The sequence below is a fragment of the Cydia amplana genome, chromosome Z, assembly GCF_948474715.1.
Source record: "Cydia amplana chromosome Z, ilCydAmpl1.1, whole genome shotgun sequence".
NCBI lineage: Eukaryota > Metazoa > Arthropoda > Insecta > Lepidoptera > Tortricidae > Cydia > Cydia amplana.
In genome coordinates this window covers 8,860,491-8,873,737 of record NC_086096.1, presented here as the reverse complement: position 1 = coordinate 8,873,737, position 13,247 = coordinate 8,860,491, and the positions used below count along the sequence as shown (strand labels likewise).

General features: G+C 36.3%; 1 protein-coding gene across 1 annotated transcript; it reads right to left on the bottom strand.

Annotated features, from left to right (window-relative positions):
* Nucleotides 1-4,395: 4,395 nt before the first annotated feature.
* LOC134660721 (uncharacterized) lies at nucleotides 4,396-12,966 on the bottom strand. The gene is made up of 4 exons (XM_063516505.1): nucleotides 12,837-12,966; nucleotides 8,996-9,470; nucleotides 5,392-5,581; nucleotides 4,396-4,768 (listed from the first exon to the last, which is right to left on the bottom strand). The coding sequence occupies exons 2-4, from the start codon at nucleotides 9,448-9,450 to the stop codon at nucleotides 4,535-4,537; spliced, it is 879 nt and encodes a 292-aa protein (XP_063372575.1). The 5' UTR covers nucleotides 9,451-9,470; nucleotides 12,837-12,966; the 3' UTR covers nucleotides 4,396-4,534.
* Between the last annotated feature and the right edge of the window lie 281 nt (nucleotides 12,967-13,247).

Sequence of the window (13,247 nt, the reverse complement as noted above, 5' to 3'; positions counted from 1 at the left end):
AAGGTGTCGTTGACCAACCGGCCGGGGGGCGCAGGGGCCGGGTCGCGTACGAGTATGAAGGTATCGCGGCTGCTCGCGCATCTTAGCTGTATACTTTTGTTTTTTTTTACCTACATATATGATTTTTCTACTAGTTTTAAGCATTTTTTTGTTGACTCGTAGAAAAAGTATTGTATACAATAGTGATATAATCAAGCTTTTCAATCTCGTACCTTACTTAGGCAACTCAGCAGGTACTCGACTGAAAAGCTCTCCATTATATCACGATTGTATAAAATACTATTCCATTTGTACATTTCCATTTCCCAAGGTCGTTTGTACAATTTTATCGACGTGTGTATTATTACATGATCATTGCGATTTGCCATAAAATTAAATGTTGTTACGTAGTATAACAACATTTACCGTACAACTAGTGAATTAAAATTTTGCCACCCTTCCTTTCGTCCTTTTGCCAGCGACTTCAAAACTGTCGCAGGAGTTGTGAAACTAAGTGTTCGACATTTACTCCATCCCTATAAAGCCCCGTCTCCATATCGCGCGGCAAACTATCGAACATTGGCTCGCGCGGCAGCCGCGCGCAATGGATACCGGGTTGGCTCGCGAGCCAGCGAGTTGGCTCGCGCGGTAGCCCGGTATCCATTGCGCGCGGCTGCCGCGCGAGCCAATGTTCGATGGTTTGCCGCGCGATATGGAGACGGGGCTTAATACTTGGTACTGAATTAAAGTACTTACATGGTTATAAAATATAAATGTATTATATACAAAATGTGTACTTGTAAACAAGACTAAGAAATCTTTTATAATAAGTACATTTAGTGCACGTAAAAAGCATCTTAAGGTAAGCTCCCGAGTGAGATAACTCTTTATTTTTTAATAATCTTAATACAGGTTTTAAATTGGCTTTGTTTTTAAACAAGTTTGTTATACTGTTCAAATTACTGATGAGATACAGTCAAGTGTAAAAATTTAGATGCACTCATACTCAAAAATACTTCCCATAGCTCTTATGTCAGCGAATTAAGAACTATGCGACATATTTTTGAGTAAGTAATAAGTTAGCATTTATAATATAAGTACTCACTGTTTTAGGCTGGTTTTAGTGTCACGCGGACCGTCCGTGCGGATCGCTCCGCACCGCCAAATTGTATCAGAAAGCTGTCCACGCGGACCCGTCAGCTTTACTCTAAAACGCTCCCTGAACGTACATAATATTGTTCCGGTGCGGAGCGATCAGCACGGACGGTCCGCGTGACACTAAAACCAGCCTTAAATTGTATGTATGGTTGGTTGTCTTTTGGTACACTGCCGAAATACAGCATATATAATAGGCCACGTACGTACCATCTCTTGTACACGAAACTGACGCGCCCTTTAATTTTTAGAATTAAATATTTTTACCATATTTTTCACCTACAGGCGTATCATGGATGACCTTATCAACGTGATAAAATTACCGTCACTATTTAACATCGCACGATTGATAGTGACGGACACTAATTTTATCACGCTGTCACGTAGACAACAACGACCATCATATCCGTACTGTTTGTATAGTTTGGAACAATTTCTTGAGATGCAAGTCTTATCAGTGAGATTAAGTTGAGTAAAAGCAAATGAAAGTCAAAACGCATGGTTTGACTTACCACCATGTAATTTTTTTTGAGACTGCGGGACCAATCGTCTCATATGACAACGTCATGTTTTCATGTAATTTAAAATGGACTTAGACAAAATTAGAGAAAGCGATCGAATTTGTTGCAATGAGACCTTGTTTATGAGATGTTATTTTTTTAGTTAGTTTAATTGGTTTTCCTTTGTAACATATTTTAATGAAATTTTATAATGAGTTGTAATAGTTATTAAAATATTAGACTTATGTAATTTATACACGTAATATCTCATATTAAAGGAAACGCGCGGCGCCTTATCAAGGCGTATTGTATGTACGCGTCGGCGGAGTTTGGGAATCGAAGACCGCCCTGCATGTAACTTAATCATAATAGAATAATTCGTTTTATTAATAAATTCTGTTTAATAATGTTGCGTGTATTTATGTGGTTGATATCGTTTAATATATTTGTATCATAATTATTTTTTTTTACCAAAAAGCAAGGCATAACACTTAATTTACTCTTAAGTTGTTTATTTTATTTTATTGTATTTAAAACTGCCACTGTCGATGGCGTGTAAAGATGTATTCTATGTGTATAGTCATTCACTAAATTGTATGTAAATATTATTTTTTATTATGCATTCCTGATTTATAAATATTTAGTTACCAAAAAACTAGTTAGGCAAAACATACTGATAGAATAGATAAGATAAATGTAATACGAGTAAATCACGTAACTTATACCTATACATGTTCTACTGATTTTCGTTTCGCCGAGTTGGACTATGTGGACTATACATATACACGACAAACTATATCCAGTCTAAAAGTCGATTGACCCATAAACAATTTTTGTTACTGGCTGTTTGAACTAATAAAGAGTAAAACAATTGACGTTATATGTTTTTTTATTTATACAAAAATATCTTTTACACTTCATCAGGTAAACAGTTTATTTACTGGCAGTACAAAAGAGTGTACATACTCAAAACATATATCAACTATTATACAATTCATCCTTTTTTGTACAAATGAAGACTTCAAATCTAACGCACATTCACATCAGGCTCATAGTTTGTAACTCACAGCAAAGACAATTAGTAGCGTTAAGTATTGACAAATTCGTGCTACAATACAAAATTAAAGCTAAATACTATTAGTGATTTTGTGGTATGGTCTTGGGTCGTCCCATTCGTTTTTCGTCAAGTTCTTAAATTAGTCCTATTCTGCTTTCGTCACTCATTCTACATTGAAAGCCACTGACGATTGTAGAATGGGTGACGAAAGCAGAATAGGACTAATTTAAGAACTTGACGAGAAACGAATGGGACGACCCAAGACGATACCGATGTTGTATGTAAAATCATTGTTAGTATTAGCTTGTATTTTATTATGCAACAGGCCCCATGAGTACGATTTTTTTCTTAGACATGAGTCACATGAGAATCAATGAATCTTTGCTCACAGTAAACTACTGGCAGTAAACGTCAAGCTGCAGAGATAACTAACCCCCTGCAAACAAGTATCTACGCAACGTTATCGCAACGCCGCTGTTAGTACTCCTGTGACTGTGCGGATCTAATGTAAGCCTTATGTAAATGTGCCCTATGGGAGTCTTCTGTATCAAATGGTCCACATTTAAACTAACATAACAACTATTGTATAGACAATATAAAGCTCACAGAGGCGTTTACAGTCTGGTAAACCAATGATCCTGAATGCACCTAATCTAGTAATAGATTTACATCATTACTCATAAGGACCCAAAATAGCACCATACAATGGTGTTCATAGGTAATTCCATCTTATGTTTACTTAACCTTAAGTATAATTATAAAGATCTCATGAGAAGTCAAAACATGAATTTATAAAAAGTAGATCTCTGATTTGTCATTATCACAAAATGTTTAGGAATATTGTATCTTTAATGCCTTATTATATGAACGAAAACCTAAAGCAGCCTTACAGATTGTGCAAGCAAATATCTATTGGGATAATTAATCACAAGAATAAAGTTTCTTCACTTGTAAAAGTGTTTTTTTTTTACTTATCCTTTATAAAATGACATTGAGATGTTACATTTCATGAAAGCATAATTAATGCTCATACAAACTAACTGCATGTTTGGAATGTGATAAATGGGCGCTTATTGGGCGCCTAATAATTATCCGATAATTTTTTTGCAGATTTTCAATTAGCAGACAATGTTTTGCCAAACATCTTTATGCAGACTGATTTATTAGTAGATTTATCTTTTGCCATGCAATTTCACATTCTTACCAGTATTATATTGTATTAGATATAAAAATAAATCTGCATCCTACCATGCTACTGACTACTCTTGAAAACAACTATCTGCATAACGAAATTCTGCCAAACTTTACCCTGCCAAAGAACTGCAAATCATTGTCTGTGAAACGAAAATCGGCATAATTTCACTCCGGGAATCAATAGGAGCGCCCTGAAATAAATTGATAAAATAATATACAAGAGTGAGAAATACATCCTGTCCCTATCACCTGTTGCAGAAGACATATTTGCAGTAGTACTATGCAATATGGCCAATATGGCATACTGAACGATAAATACCACAATTGCATGTTTTTAAAGATTCAAGTTATTAAAATGTCAGTCTTGAGCGAATGAATGCCTATTTTTGATATGAAGAAAAAATTAAAATTGTCCTAAAATCCAAAGAGATAATTTACAACTTGTAGAATGAATTTATCAGCTCCTGAACCATGATCAAAATACAATGGCATCTTACAATTCATGCCATAGATTGCTCCAGCTATATTTATGTATAAATTACTCATTTATTTGAGAATATTAAAAAATTTCAATGACAATTGCAAACACTGGCATTCCTATTGGCTCCAGGCCTTAAAAAATACACCTACCTCTAAAATGCATGGCAGCTTACATAAGAACACAATCACAGCATTGCAGAGTATAATACAGACACTTAATGCCGCAGCTGTCGTCTTCAGGTGTAGAGGTGGTCGAGCGAGCTTTGTGCGGAGGTGGGGGCCGGAGGTACACACTGTCAGGTTCAGAGGTGTCTGGCAATTTATGTCTTACGGGTTCCTCATTGCTTAAATAATCTTTATCGCCATCAGTGTCTTCATTGTCCTTTCCATCACCAGCTGCCTCCTGTAAAACATCGGCCCATCATCGGCAGCTAAAGTTACCCATTGCTTGTTGTCAATTTTACCTGCCATTTTACATTGGCTTTTGTGTGAAATAAACTTCTTTCTGATATTAAATGCATTGAAATCACGGGTCTCAAGAAGTGGGCAATAATATCTGTTTCACAAGCATCCATCCTCCTAGATGCAATGGATTAGGCGATTAGGGTATTGGGCACATATGGCGAAAGGCCGGTCAGGAACCTCACAATTTTTTCCAGAGATTTATTGCAAGTAATATAATGTTTACTAATTGTCACTTAAAAACTAGCGATAAAATGTATTCTTTATAGAATCAAGAATGTAAAGGAAATCTCTCAAGCAATGACACTAGAAGCCACCACCACCAGATGGAAATTGGAAGACAGAACCACTTCACTTGCCAGAATCAGGTAATTTCGAAACAAACTGATTTAATAGAATTATTAGTGATTTTCAGAACTACCCAAACTTTGAAAGGGATTTCTAATGGCTGAATAAAACTAGTTATTGTACAGTACCATAATCAAACGGATAGTCATTGAGTGAGTTCATTACTGAATGCATAGAACGTTTGATTAATGGATGACACGAGACAAAATTACTCACTTTAGTTTCATCATTGTCTTGTTTTATTAGATACTGTTTCTCATCCAAGTTGGAAGCTGTAATATTCGCTGCCGCCGCCGTTTCTGTAGCAGCTAGTGCGGCTGTGGGTAACTTGCGATCCGGACCAACTAATAGGCCCGTCTCATCATCTGTCTTCTTGTGAGTTGTGTCATGAGAATCACCAGACATGCTATAAAAACGAAAACTATATTTGACACAGACCAATGCGAAAAGAATATACAGAGTGCTGCCGAAGTTTCTTGTTGCATTCAATGCGATCGTATTACATACTGATGACACGCGCACCGTTTCTAAGTAAATGTAAACAAACTTGTATACAATATCTTGTTGGTTTTATGAAATACCTTACTAGTGCAGATTCAATTCGTTCCCCAGACAATCGACGCCATGTGTTTCTGATTGTTTCAAAATTGCTAGTTTCTTGTTCTTGCATTGTCGTAAAATTCATACCAAAAAGTTTGCAAGCTGTTTTGTAAACACAAGTAGTCAGCAATTTTTAATCTAACAGCGCCAGGTAAAACATTTAAAATATTGGTTTTAACGTTTAATTATTTTCACTATTTATTACATAAAATTTAGATTCGTTTCAGAGTAGAAAACAAAAATACGACACTGCACTCTCACAACATCTCATTCTATGCAATATAAATTTCATTACTGACACTGTTGTATTTTTATGATGGCAGTGTTGGCACCCCCGTTTAGGGGAGAGTTAAGATAAAATATTCCTAGATGGAATTATTTTAGGAAGCGCCGCGGTGCGGTGCGGTAGTGTGTTACAGTTTTAAGTATACTCAAACACACCCAATATGTCAGTAGAAAAAGGCGCGAAATTCAAATTGACTATGGGAAGTTTTGCCGCCTTTTCTACACACAAAGTCGGTGTGCCAGAGTAAAATTCAAGTGAACTTTATAAATAGGAAAAGGCGAGTTATTCGTTTTTCAAATGTTTTATGGGAGATCAACCCTTCGCGGGTACATTTATCTTTGCCGCCTTTTTCTTCGGACAAAGCTGGCTTTCCAGTGGTGTATCATATTAAGTGTAATTTATGTTTATATTTACTTTAATTCACACCCGTAAAATCTGTGGATTTTATAATGTATCTAAAATTTCGACTGAAGTACTTTGTATCCACGGTTAATTTTTTGCAACACGAGAGGAGCGCGAAATTTCAAATATAGGGTCATTGACTAATTGCGCTAGTTTTCGTCCAGTTGACGAAATTTGAATATAAACCTACATTGCTGCACAAATAGCAATCCGTAATGTCTAAACAATGTATCTATCTACATATTTCGCAAGTGGCAAATTAAAAAGGAAATTATATTATATTACCTATTTGCTAATCCGTCAAGTGGACGAAAACTGGAACTAGCGCATTGACAAGTAATGTTGGTTATTCCCACTAGTTACCACTAAGTTGTTACCAGTGGTAACTACTGGGAATTTTTTTCCCACCTTTTACCACTGGTAACTACTGGGAAAAATTATTCCCAGTAGTTACCACCAACTAGGTTTAGTGGTAACTACTGGGAAAAATTATTCCCAGTAGTTACCACCAAAATTTTGTTAGAGTTAAATACTAATAAAAACAGTATAAATTGTATAGTATAAATATAGAGTGATTTTGAATTACCTAATAAAATCACTTGAAAAATAATCTACATGGATTAATTAATTTATCCTTACATATATAGTTGGTCAACCAAATCTTGTCAGTAAAAAAAGGCGCGAAATTCAAATTTTCTATGGGACGATATCCCTTCGCGCCTACATTTTTCAAATTTGCCGCCTTTTTCTACTGTCAAGATCTGGTTGACCAAGTATATTATAGTTTTTGTAATAGTACCGGTTAAACTGTTTCAATATTTTTGGTCGCTTTTAAAGCAGTTTACTAAAACACTAATCGACTTATAATTATTTATTAAATCACTCTATATTTATATTATACTATTTAAATACTGTTTTTATTAGAATTTAACTCTAACACAATTTTGGTGGTAACTACTGGGAATAAAAATTCCCAGTAGTTACCACTAAACCTAGTTGGTGGTAACTACTGGGAATAATTTTTCCCAGTAGTTACCAGTGGTAAAAGGTGGGAAAAAAATTCCCAGTAGTTACCACTGGTAACAACTTGGTGGTAATTAGTGGGAATAACCCGTAATGTTCAATCTTCACATAGGTACCTAATACCAGGGGCCTATTGCATAACATTTTACAACTCATAATACAAGCGGATGTCCCTTTTCACATTTCCACAGTAGGTACCTCTCTTCAAAACTGGCCAGCCGTTTTCCGGAATTCGAGGAAGATTGGTATGGGGATCCGACCTCATAAGACATCTTTTTGTAAAAGAAAAAATAGGTAATGGGGAGTTTTCAGAAAATAGTGTAGGCAATTAGCGTGTAAGAAAAGACAATTAAGCATCAATTGGCATTAGACCGTTTCTACACTTGTAACTTGTAAGTTTTACTTACGTAAGTAGGGACACAGCTATACTAGAGAATGAGAGATGAATATCGTTATCTCATTCTAACAAATAGCTTTGTCCCTACTTACGTAAGTAAAACTTACAAGTGTAGAAACGGGCTTAAATCAGGCCACAATTAGACTATCATAGAAATTAGAAATATAGTCATAGATATAATATATATGTACCTATACTTATTGTGGCAAACCGATGTTATCAGTAGAAAAAGGCGCAAAATTCAAACATTCTTTGGGAGGAATACCATTCGCGCCTACATTTGTTAAATTTGAGGGGTTTTCTACTGACGGAAATGTCTTGCCAAACTACAATTAAATAGGAGTCATGTTTCTATCCATTTTCTATGTATTTATGATAGTCGAATTGCGGCCTTTTGCGGCAATTGCGACCTAAGGCCGCCTATAGTGGCCGGGCATAACACCCGATTATGTATTCGTATCGTTAAACGGTATTGGAATGCTGATATTTTTTTTATATAATACATAGAGTGTACGACGTCGACGATACATAGAGTGTAAAATTTGACGACTGGTCTGGCCAAGTGGGTAGTGACCCTGCCTGTGAAGCCGCGGTCCTGGGTTCGAATCCCAGTAAGGGCATTTATTTGTGTGATGAGCACAGATATTTGTTCCTGATTCTTGGTTGTTTTCTATGTATGTGTATATTATATATTTGTATATTATATATATCGTTGTCTGAGTACCCACAACACGGCCTTCTTGAGCTTACTGTGGGACTTAGTCAATCTGTGTAAGAATGTCCTATAATATTTATTTATTTATTTATTCGGGTAATTTCGTGCGTCGGATAATTCCGAAAATCAAATGAAAATCACCCAAAATTCCAACTCTGAGTTCCTTTCTGAAATTATTTTCGACATTCGGAATTATCCGAATATACATTACTTAGTTCCAGTCTTTAGCTGGGGCAAGTCTGCCGAACTCCCCCTACATATACCTATACCTAGGTGCGAACGGCTATGAAACAATATAGTAATATTGTTTCGTCATTCCTGTTCATAAGAACCCATGCAAAACTCAGTTCAAGCCAGAAAATAAACTAATTAGCCTATTATCGGTACCGGTACTTACAGTTTGTAAAAAGAGGGCGATCTCTCGCGTCGTCGATCGTCATTATTGTAGTTGAGGACAATGTCCTTCTTTTTGTTTCGTTTGCCGGTTGGAATCCATATAATGCCAAAGGTCGATTTTCCGCTTTTAGGTGTTCCGTATACGTTATACGAAGAAGACGACGGGTAGCTTTTAGGTGATGACGGGATGAGGGGCTTTGATTTACTTGGTGAGAAATCGAATGTTTTCGATGTTTTAGGGCTAGCGCTTTTCGATATTGTTCCGCTGCTCTTACTTGTAGGACTATAGGAGCTTTTAGAAGAAGTAAGACTGTTGGCGGTGGAACTCCCAGTTTTGCTAGAAGAGCCCATTACACTGCCCTTGCCTGAAGTGACTCCGCTCTTCCCACCACCAAGTCCACTTTTGCCGATGGACCCCAGCCCGCTCTTGCTGGAGCCAGCTCCCGGCTTCTTCATTATTGGTGCCAGGGTTGATACTGGAATAAAAAAAATAACACTAGTCTTTGCTCTACTCATTTGCTGCGTAGCTACGTTTGTAGCACTACGTTGTAGCCTCTGTAGCATAGTTTTTCCGGTGTTAACGAAAATACTTCTTAGAGGTAGGTATGGCAACAATTGGTCGTGTGTCGTGATTAGTCCAAAATAAATTAATGATTGTTAATGAGTGGACAAGAAAAGTATATCACAACTTCCATACCATATCCGTACAAAAGAATCAACATGATTAGCTATTAGGTTATTCATAAAGCACTAGTTAAAAAATACACGCGCAATAAATATTTTAATACTATTGTTGGATGATATAAATAGCTACCCTCTACCTAAAGAAAATGCGCTGAAATTGCACTAAACTTTGATTTGAACTCGCCATCGGCAGGGTGTTCATCCACACACCCTAGAACCTAAATGGTCGCGTACTGTGCGGTTTAAGAGAAATTTCCTCCCGCGGACGCTCCGGCTGTGGAATGAGCTCCCTTCCGAGGTTTTCCCGAGGGTCTACAGTATGGGGTTCTTCAAAAAAGGAGTGTACAGGTTTTTAAAAAGGTCGGCAACGCGCATGTAACACCTCTGGAGTTGTAGGCGTCCATAGGCTATAGTGACTGCTTACCATCAGGCGGCCCGTATGCTTGTTTGCCACCGTTGTGGTATAAAAAAAAGTATTACAAATAGGTACCTATACTTAGTTACGGATAATTAATAAACAGCGTATTGAAAATAACCGTTTGATTCATGCTGGGTACTTATTTGATGCGATTGGATGCTTGTATTAGGTACCTACAGGTATGTACGAACCCTCTCTATGAACCGATATGTTACTCGTACCTATTGTATTATGCAGGTGTTCATTAAAAGTGAATGTTCAAATTGTTCTTGATTATTTACACAACAATAAAATTACGCATGCAATTGTATTTATCAAATCTAAGAAATGCAATACTTTGTTTCCAAGTTGACGTCATGGACAGGCATTTAAGTGCATAAAGACTGCAGGTAGGCACTTGGGTAAAGGCATAACCGGTTGAGCTGTTTGTATATATAATTTTATATTTTACATTCGCCACGCAACATTTCGTCATCAATGAGGCATTATTATAAGTGTGCATCTTAATCGCTTCTCATTTTGGCCAGAGAAAACTAACTATTGTGAAAAAGATAGCAAGCCAATGTACCTATTTCTACTCTGTTAATAGTAGTCATTTATTATTCTTATTTATTTATAACTATAGTGAAATTCTGTAGGTATATGTATATTACTAGCTGTTGCCCGCGACTTCGTACGCGTGGATTTGTATATTGGTGGTTATATATTCTACATTAGCTTAGAACATTATGCAGCAAAAGATAGCAGTAGGGACTATTAATCATTTGTTAATTATTATACACAACCTGGCTACGAAGTTTCAAGCCTCTAACTGAATAAAATTGTTCTCGATATAATCCCTCTCAACCCCCAGCATATTTTCAAGTCCACTATTTAATAAAACCTACTACCTAGCTCTAGTAGAGCGGCTCTACCAACTTTCAACCCCTTCTTAAACCTTTTAGGGGATGAATTTTTAAAAAAGCTGAAATTACTTTTCATTTATTCTAATAATATGCCTTTATACAACGATTCAAGTCCCGCACTCAAAATAATGTTTGATCTCCATACAAACTTTCAACACCTTCTTCACCACCTTGGGGGATGAATTTTCAAAAACGCTGAAATTACTTTTCTTGTATTTTTATAATATGCCCTTATACAAAGATTCAAGCCCCGCACTCAAAAAAATATTTGATGTGCATACAAACTTTCAACCCCTTTTTCACCATCATGGGGGATGAATTTTCAAAAACACTGAAATTACTTTTCTTGTATTCATATAATATGCCCTTGTACAAAGATTCAAGTCCCGCACTCAAAAAAATATTTGATGTGCATACAAACTTTCAACCCCTTTTTAACCCTGTTACGGGATGAATTTTACAAAACGCTGAAATTACTTTTCCTATCTTTTAATAGTAACCCCAAATACAAAGATTCAAGTCCCGCGTTCGAGTAAATGTTTGATATCCATACAAACTTTCAACCCCTTTTTCACCACCTTACGGGATGAATTTTCAAAAACGCTGAAATTTGTTTTCTTGTGTTTTAATAATATATCTTTTGACGAAGTTTCAAGTACCCAGCTTAAAATAAAATTTGAACCCCATACAAACTTTCAACCCCTTTTTAACCCTGTTCGGGGATGAATTTTACAAAACGCTGAAACTACTTGTATTGTCTTCTAATAATATCCCCAAATACAAAGATTCAAGTCCCGCGCTCGAAAAAATGTTTGATATCCATACAAACTTTCAACCCTTTTTTCACCACCTTGGGTGATGAATTTTCAAAAACGCTGAAATTAGTTTTTATGTATTTAAATTTAATACCTTTTTGCAAAGTTTCAAGGACCTAGCTTAAAATAAAATTTGCACCCCAGGACGAACTTTTTATCCCCTTTTTAACCCCCTTAGGGGTTCATTTTCCAAAAACGTTGCAATTACTTTATTTTGTAATCGGCTATTATGCCTTTCTAAGAAGTTTCAAAGCATTTGTAATGGATTCTAACTTTCAACCCCTTTTTAACCCTGTTAGGGGATGAATTTTCAAAAACGCTGAAATTACTTTTACTGTCTTATAATAACATACCCATATACAAAGTTTCACGTCCCACACTCAAAAAAATATTTGTTCTCAATACAAACTTTCAACCCCTTTTTCACCACCTTGGGGGATGAATTTTCGAAAACGCAGAAATTAGTTTTCTTGTTTTTTAATATAGTACATTTTTACAAAGTTTCAAATTCCTCGCTTAAAATAAAACTTGCACCCCATACAACCTTTCATCCCCTTTTTAACCCCCTTAGGAGTTGAATTTTTCAAAATCGCTTCTTATCTCTTGTACACTTTATAAATTCAACCTAGTGTGTAAATTTCAACTTTCTAGCTTTTGTAGTTTCGGCTCTGCGTTGATGAATCAGTCAGTCAGTCAGTCAGTCAGTCAGTCAGTCAGGACACTTGCGTTTATATATATAGATTACTGGTTAGGCATTTGGGGTTCCTACGCTTAAGGTAGAGCTGGTTAACGGCTTAACGGTTACAGAGCTAAGAATGAGTGGATTAACATATATGGATGAATAACACCTTTCCGTTAAATAACAAGGTTACTCAAGTTTATAATTTACCTACATGTTACATGTGCAATAGCTCTCCTTAAGATATGAGATAATTTGCAATAATGAAGTAAAGCATGTAAACAATTTGACCCCTTAACCTCAGATATGAAATGTTAACTACTAATTTATGCATTACTTACTTTGTGTGACCTCGAGATTTTAATCCGTGTTAATCCAAATCACATGTGTCACATTGTACGAGTTTTAAAACGGCGATTTCTCCTCTGCTTGTCCTATTCGACACGTAGCGAGCGTGCGTATGTTCGACCGCCTGTGTGTGTACTGGGGCCTACACGGTCTACACACATCGGGGAGCACGAATAAAACACAACACTGCTCCGACGTAGCCCAACAACTTTCGCCACAACATAAGTACTTATGGTGGAGGTGCCGTCGTTTTCGTCTAGCCGCCGGTCACCGTCTGATGCGGGATTTTTTTCATATACAAAGCAATCATGTCTGCTTTATAATTTCCACGCCTAATAATTTCTTTTGTTTCGTATATAACAAGAAAAACACCTGTTCAAGTAGATAGATGTATAACTTGCATT

What these genes read in the sequence shown, in the direction of transcription:
- LOC134660721 (XM_063516505.1), bottom strand. Translation starts at nt 9,450, where the DNA reads ATGAAGAAGCCGGGAGCTGGCTCCAGCAAGAGCGGGCTGGGGTCCATC. An exon ending in TCGCCCTCTTTTTACAAACT is followed by an intron (nt 5,582 to 8,995) that starts GTAAGTACCGGT and finishes TCGTTTTTATAG; the next exon opens with CATGTCTGGTGATTCTCATG. An exon ending in AAGACAATGATGAAACTAAA is followed by an intron (nt 4,769 to 5,391) that starts GTGAGTAATTTT and finishes GATGTTTTACAG; the next exon opens with GAGGCAGCTGGTGATGGAAA.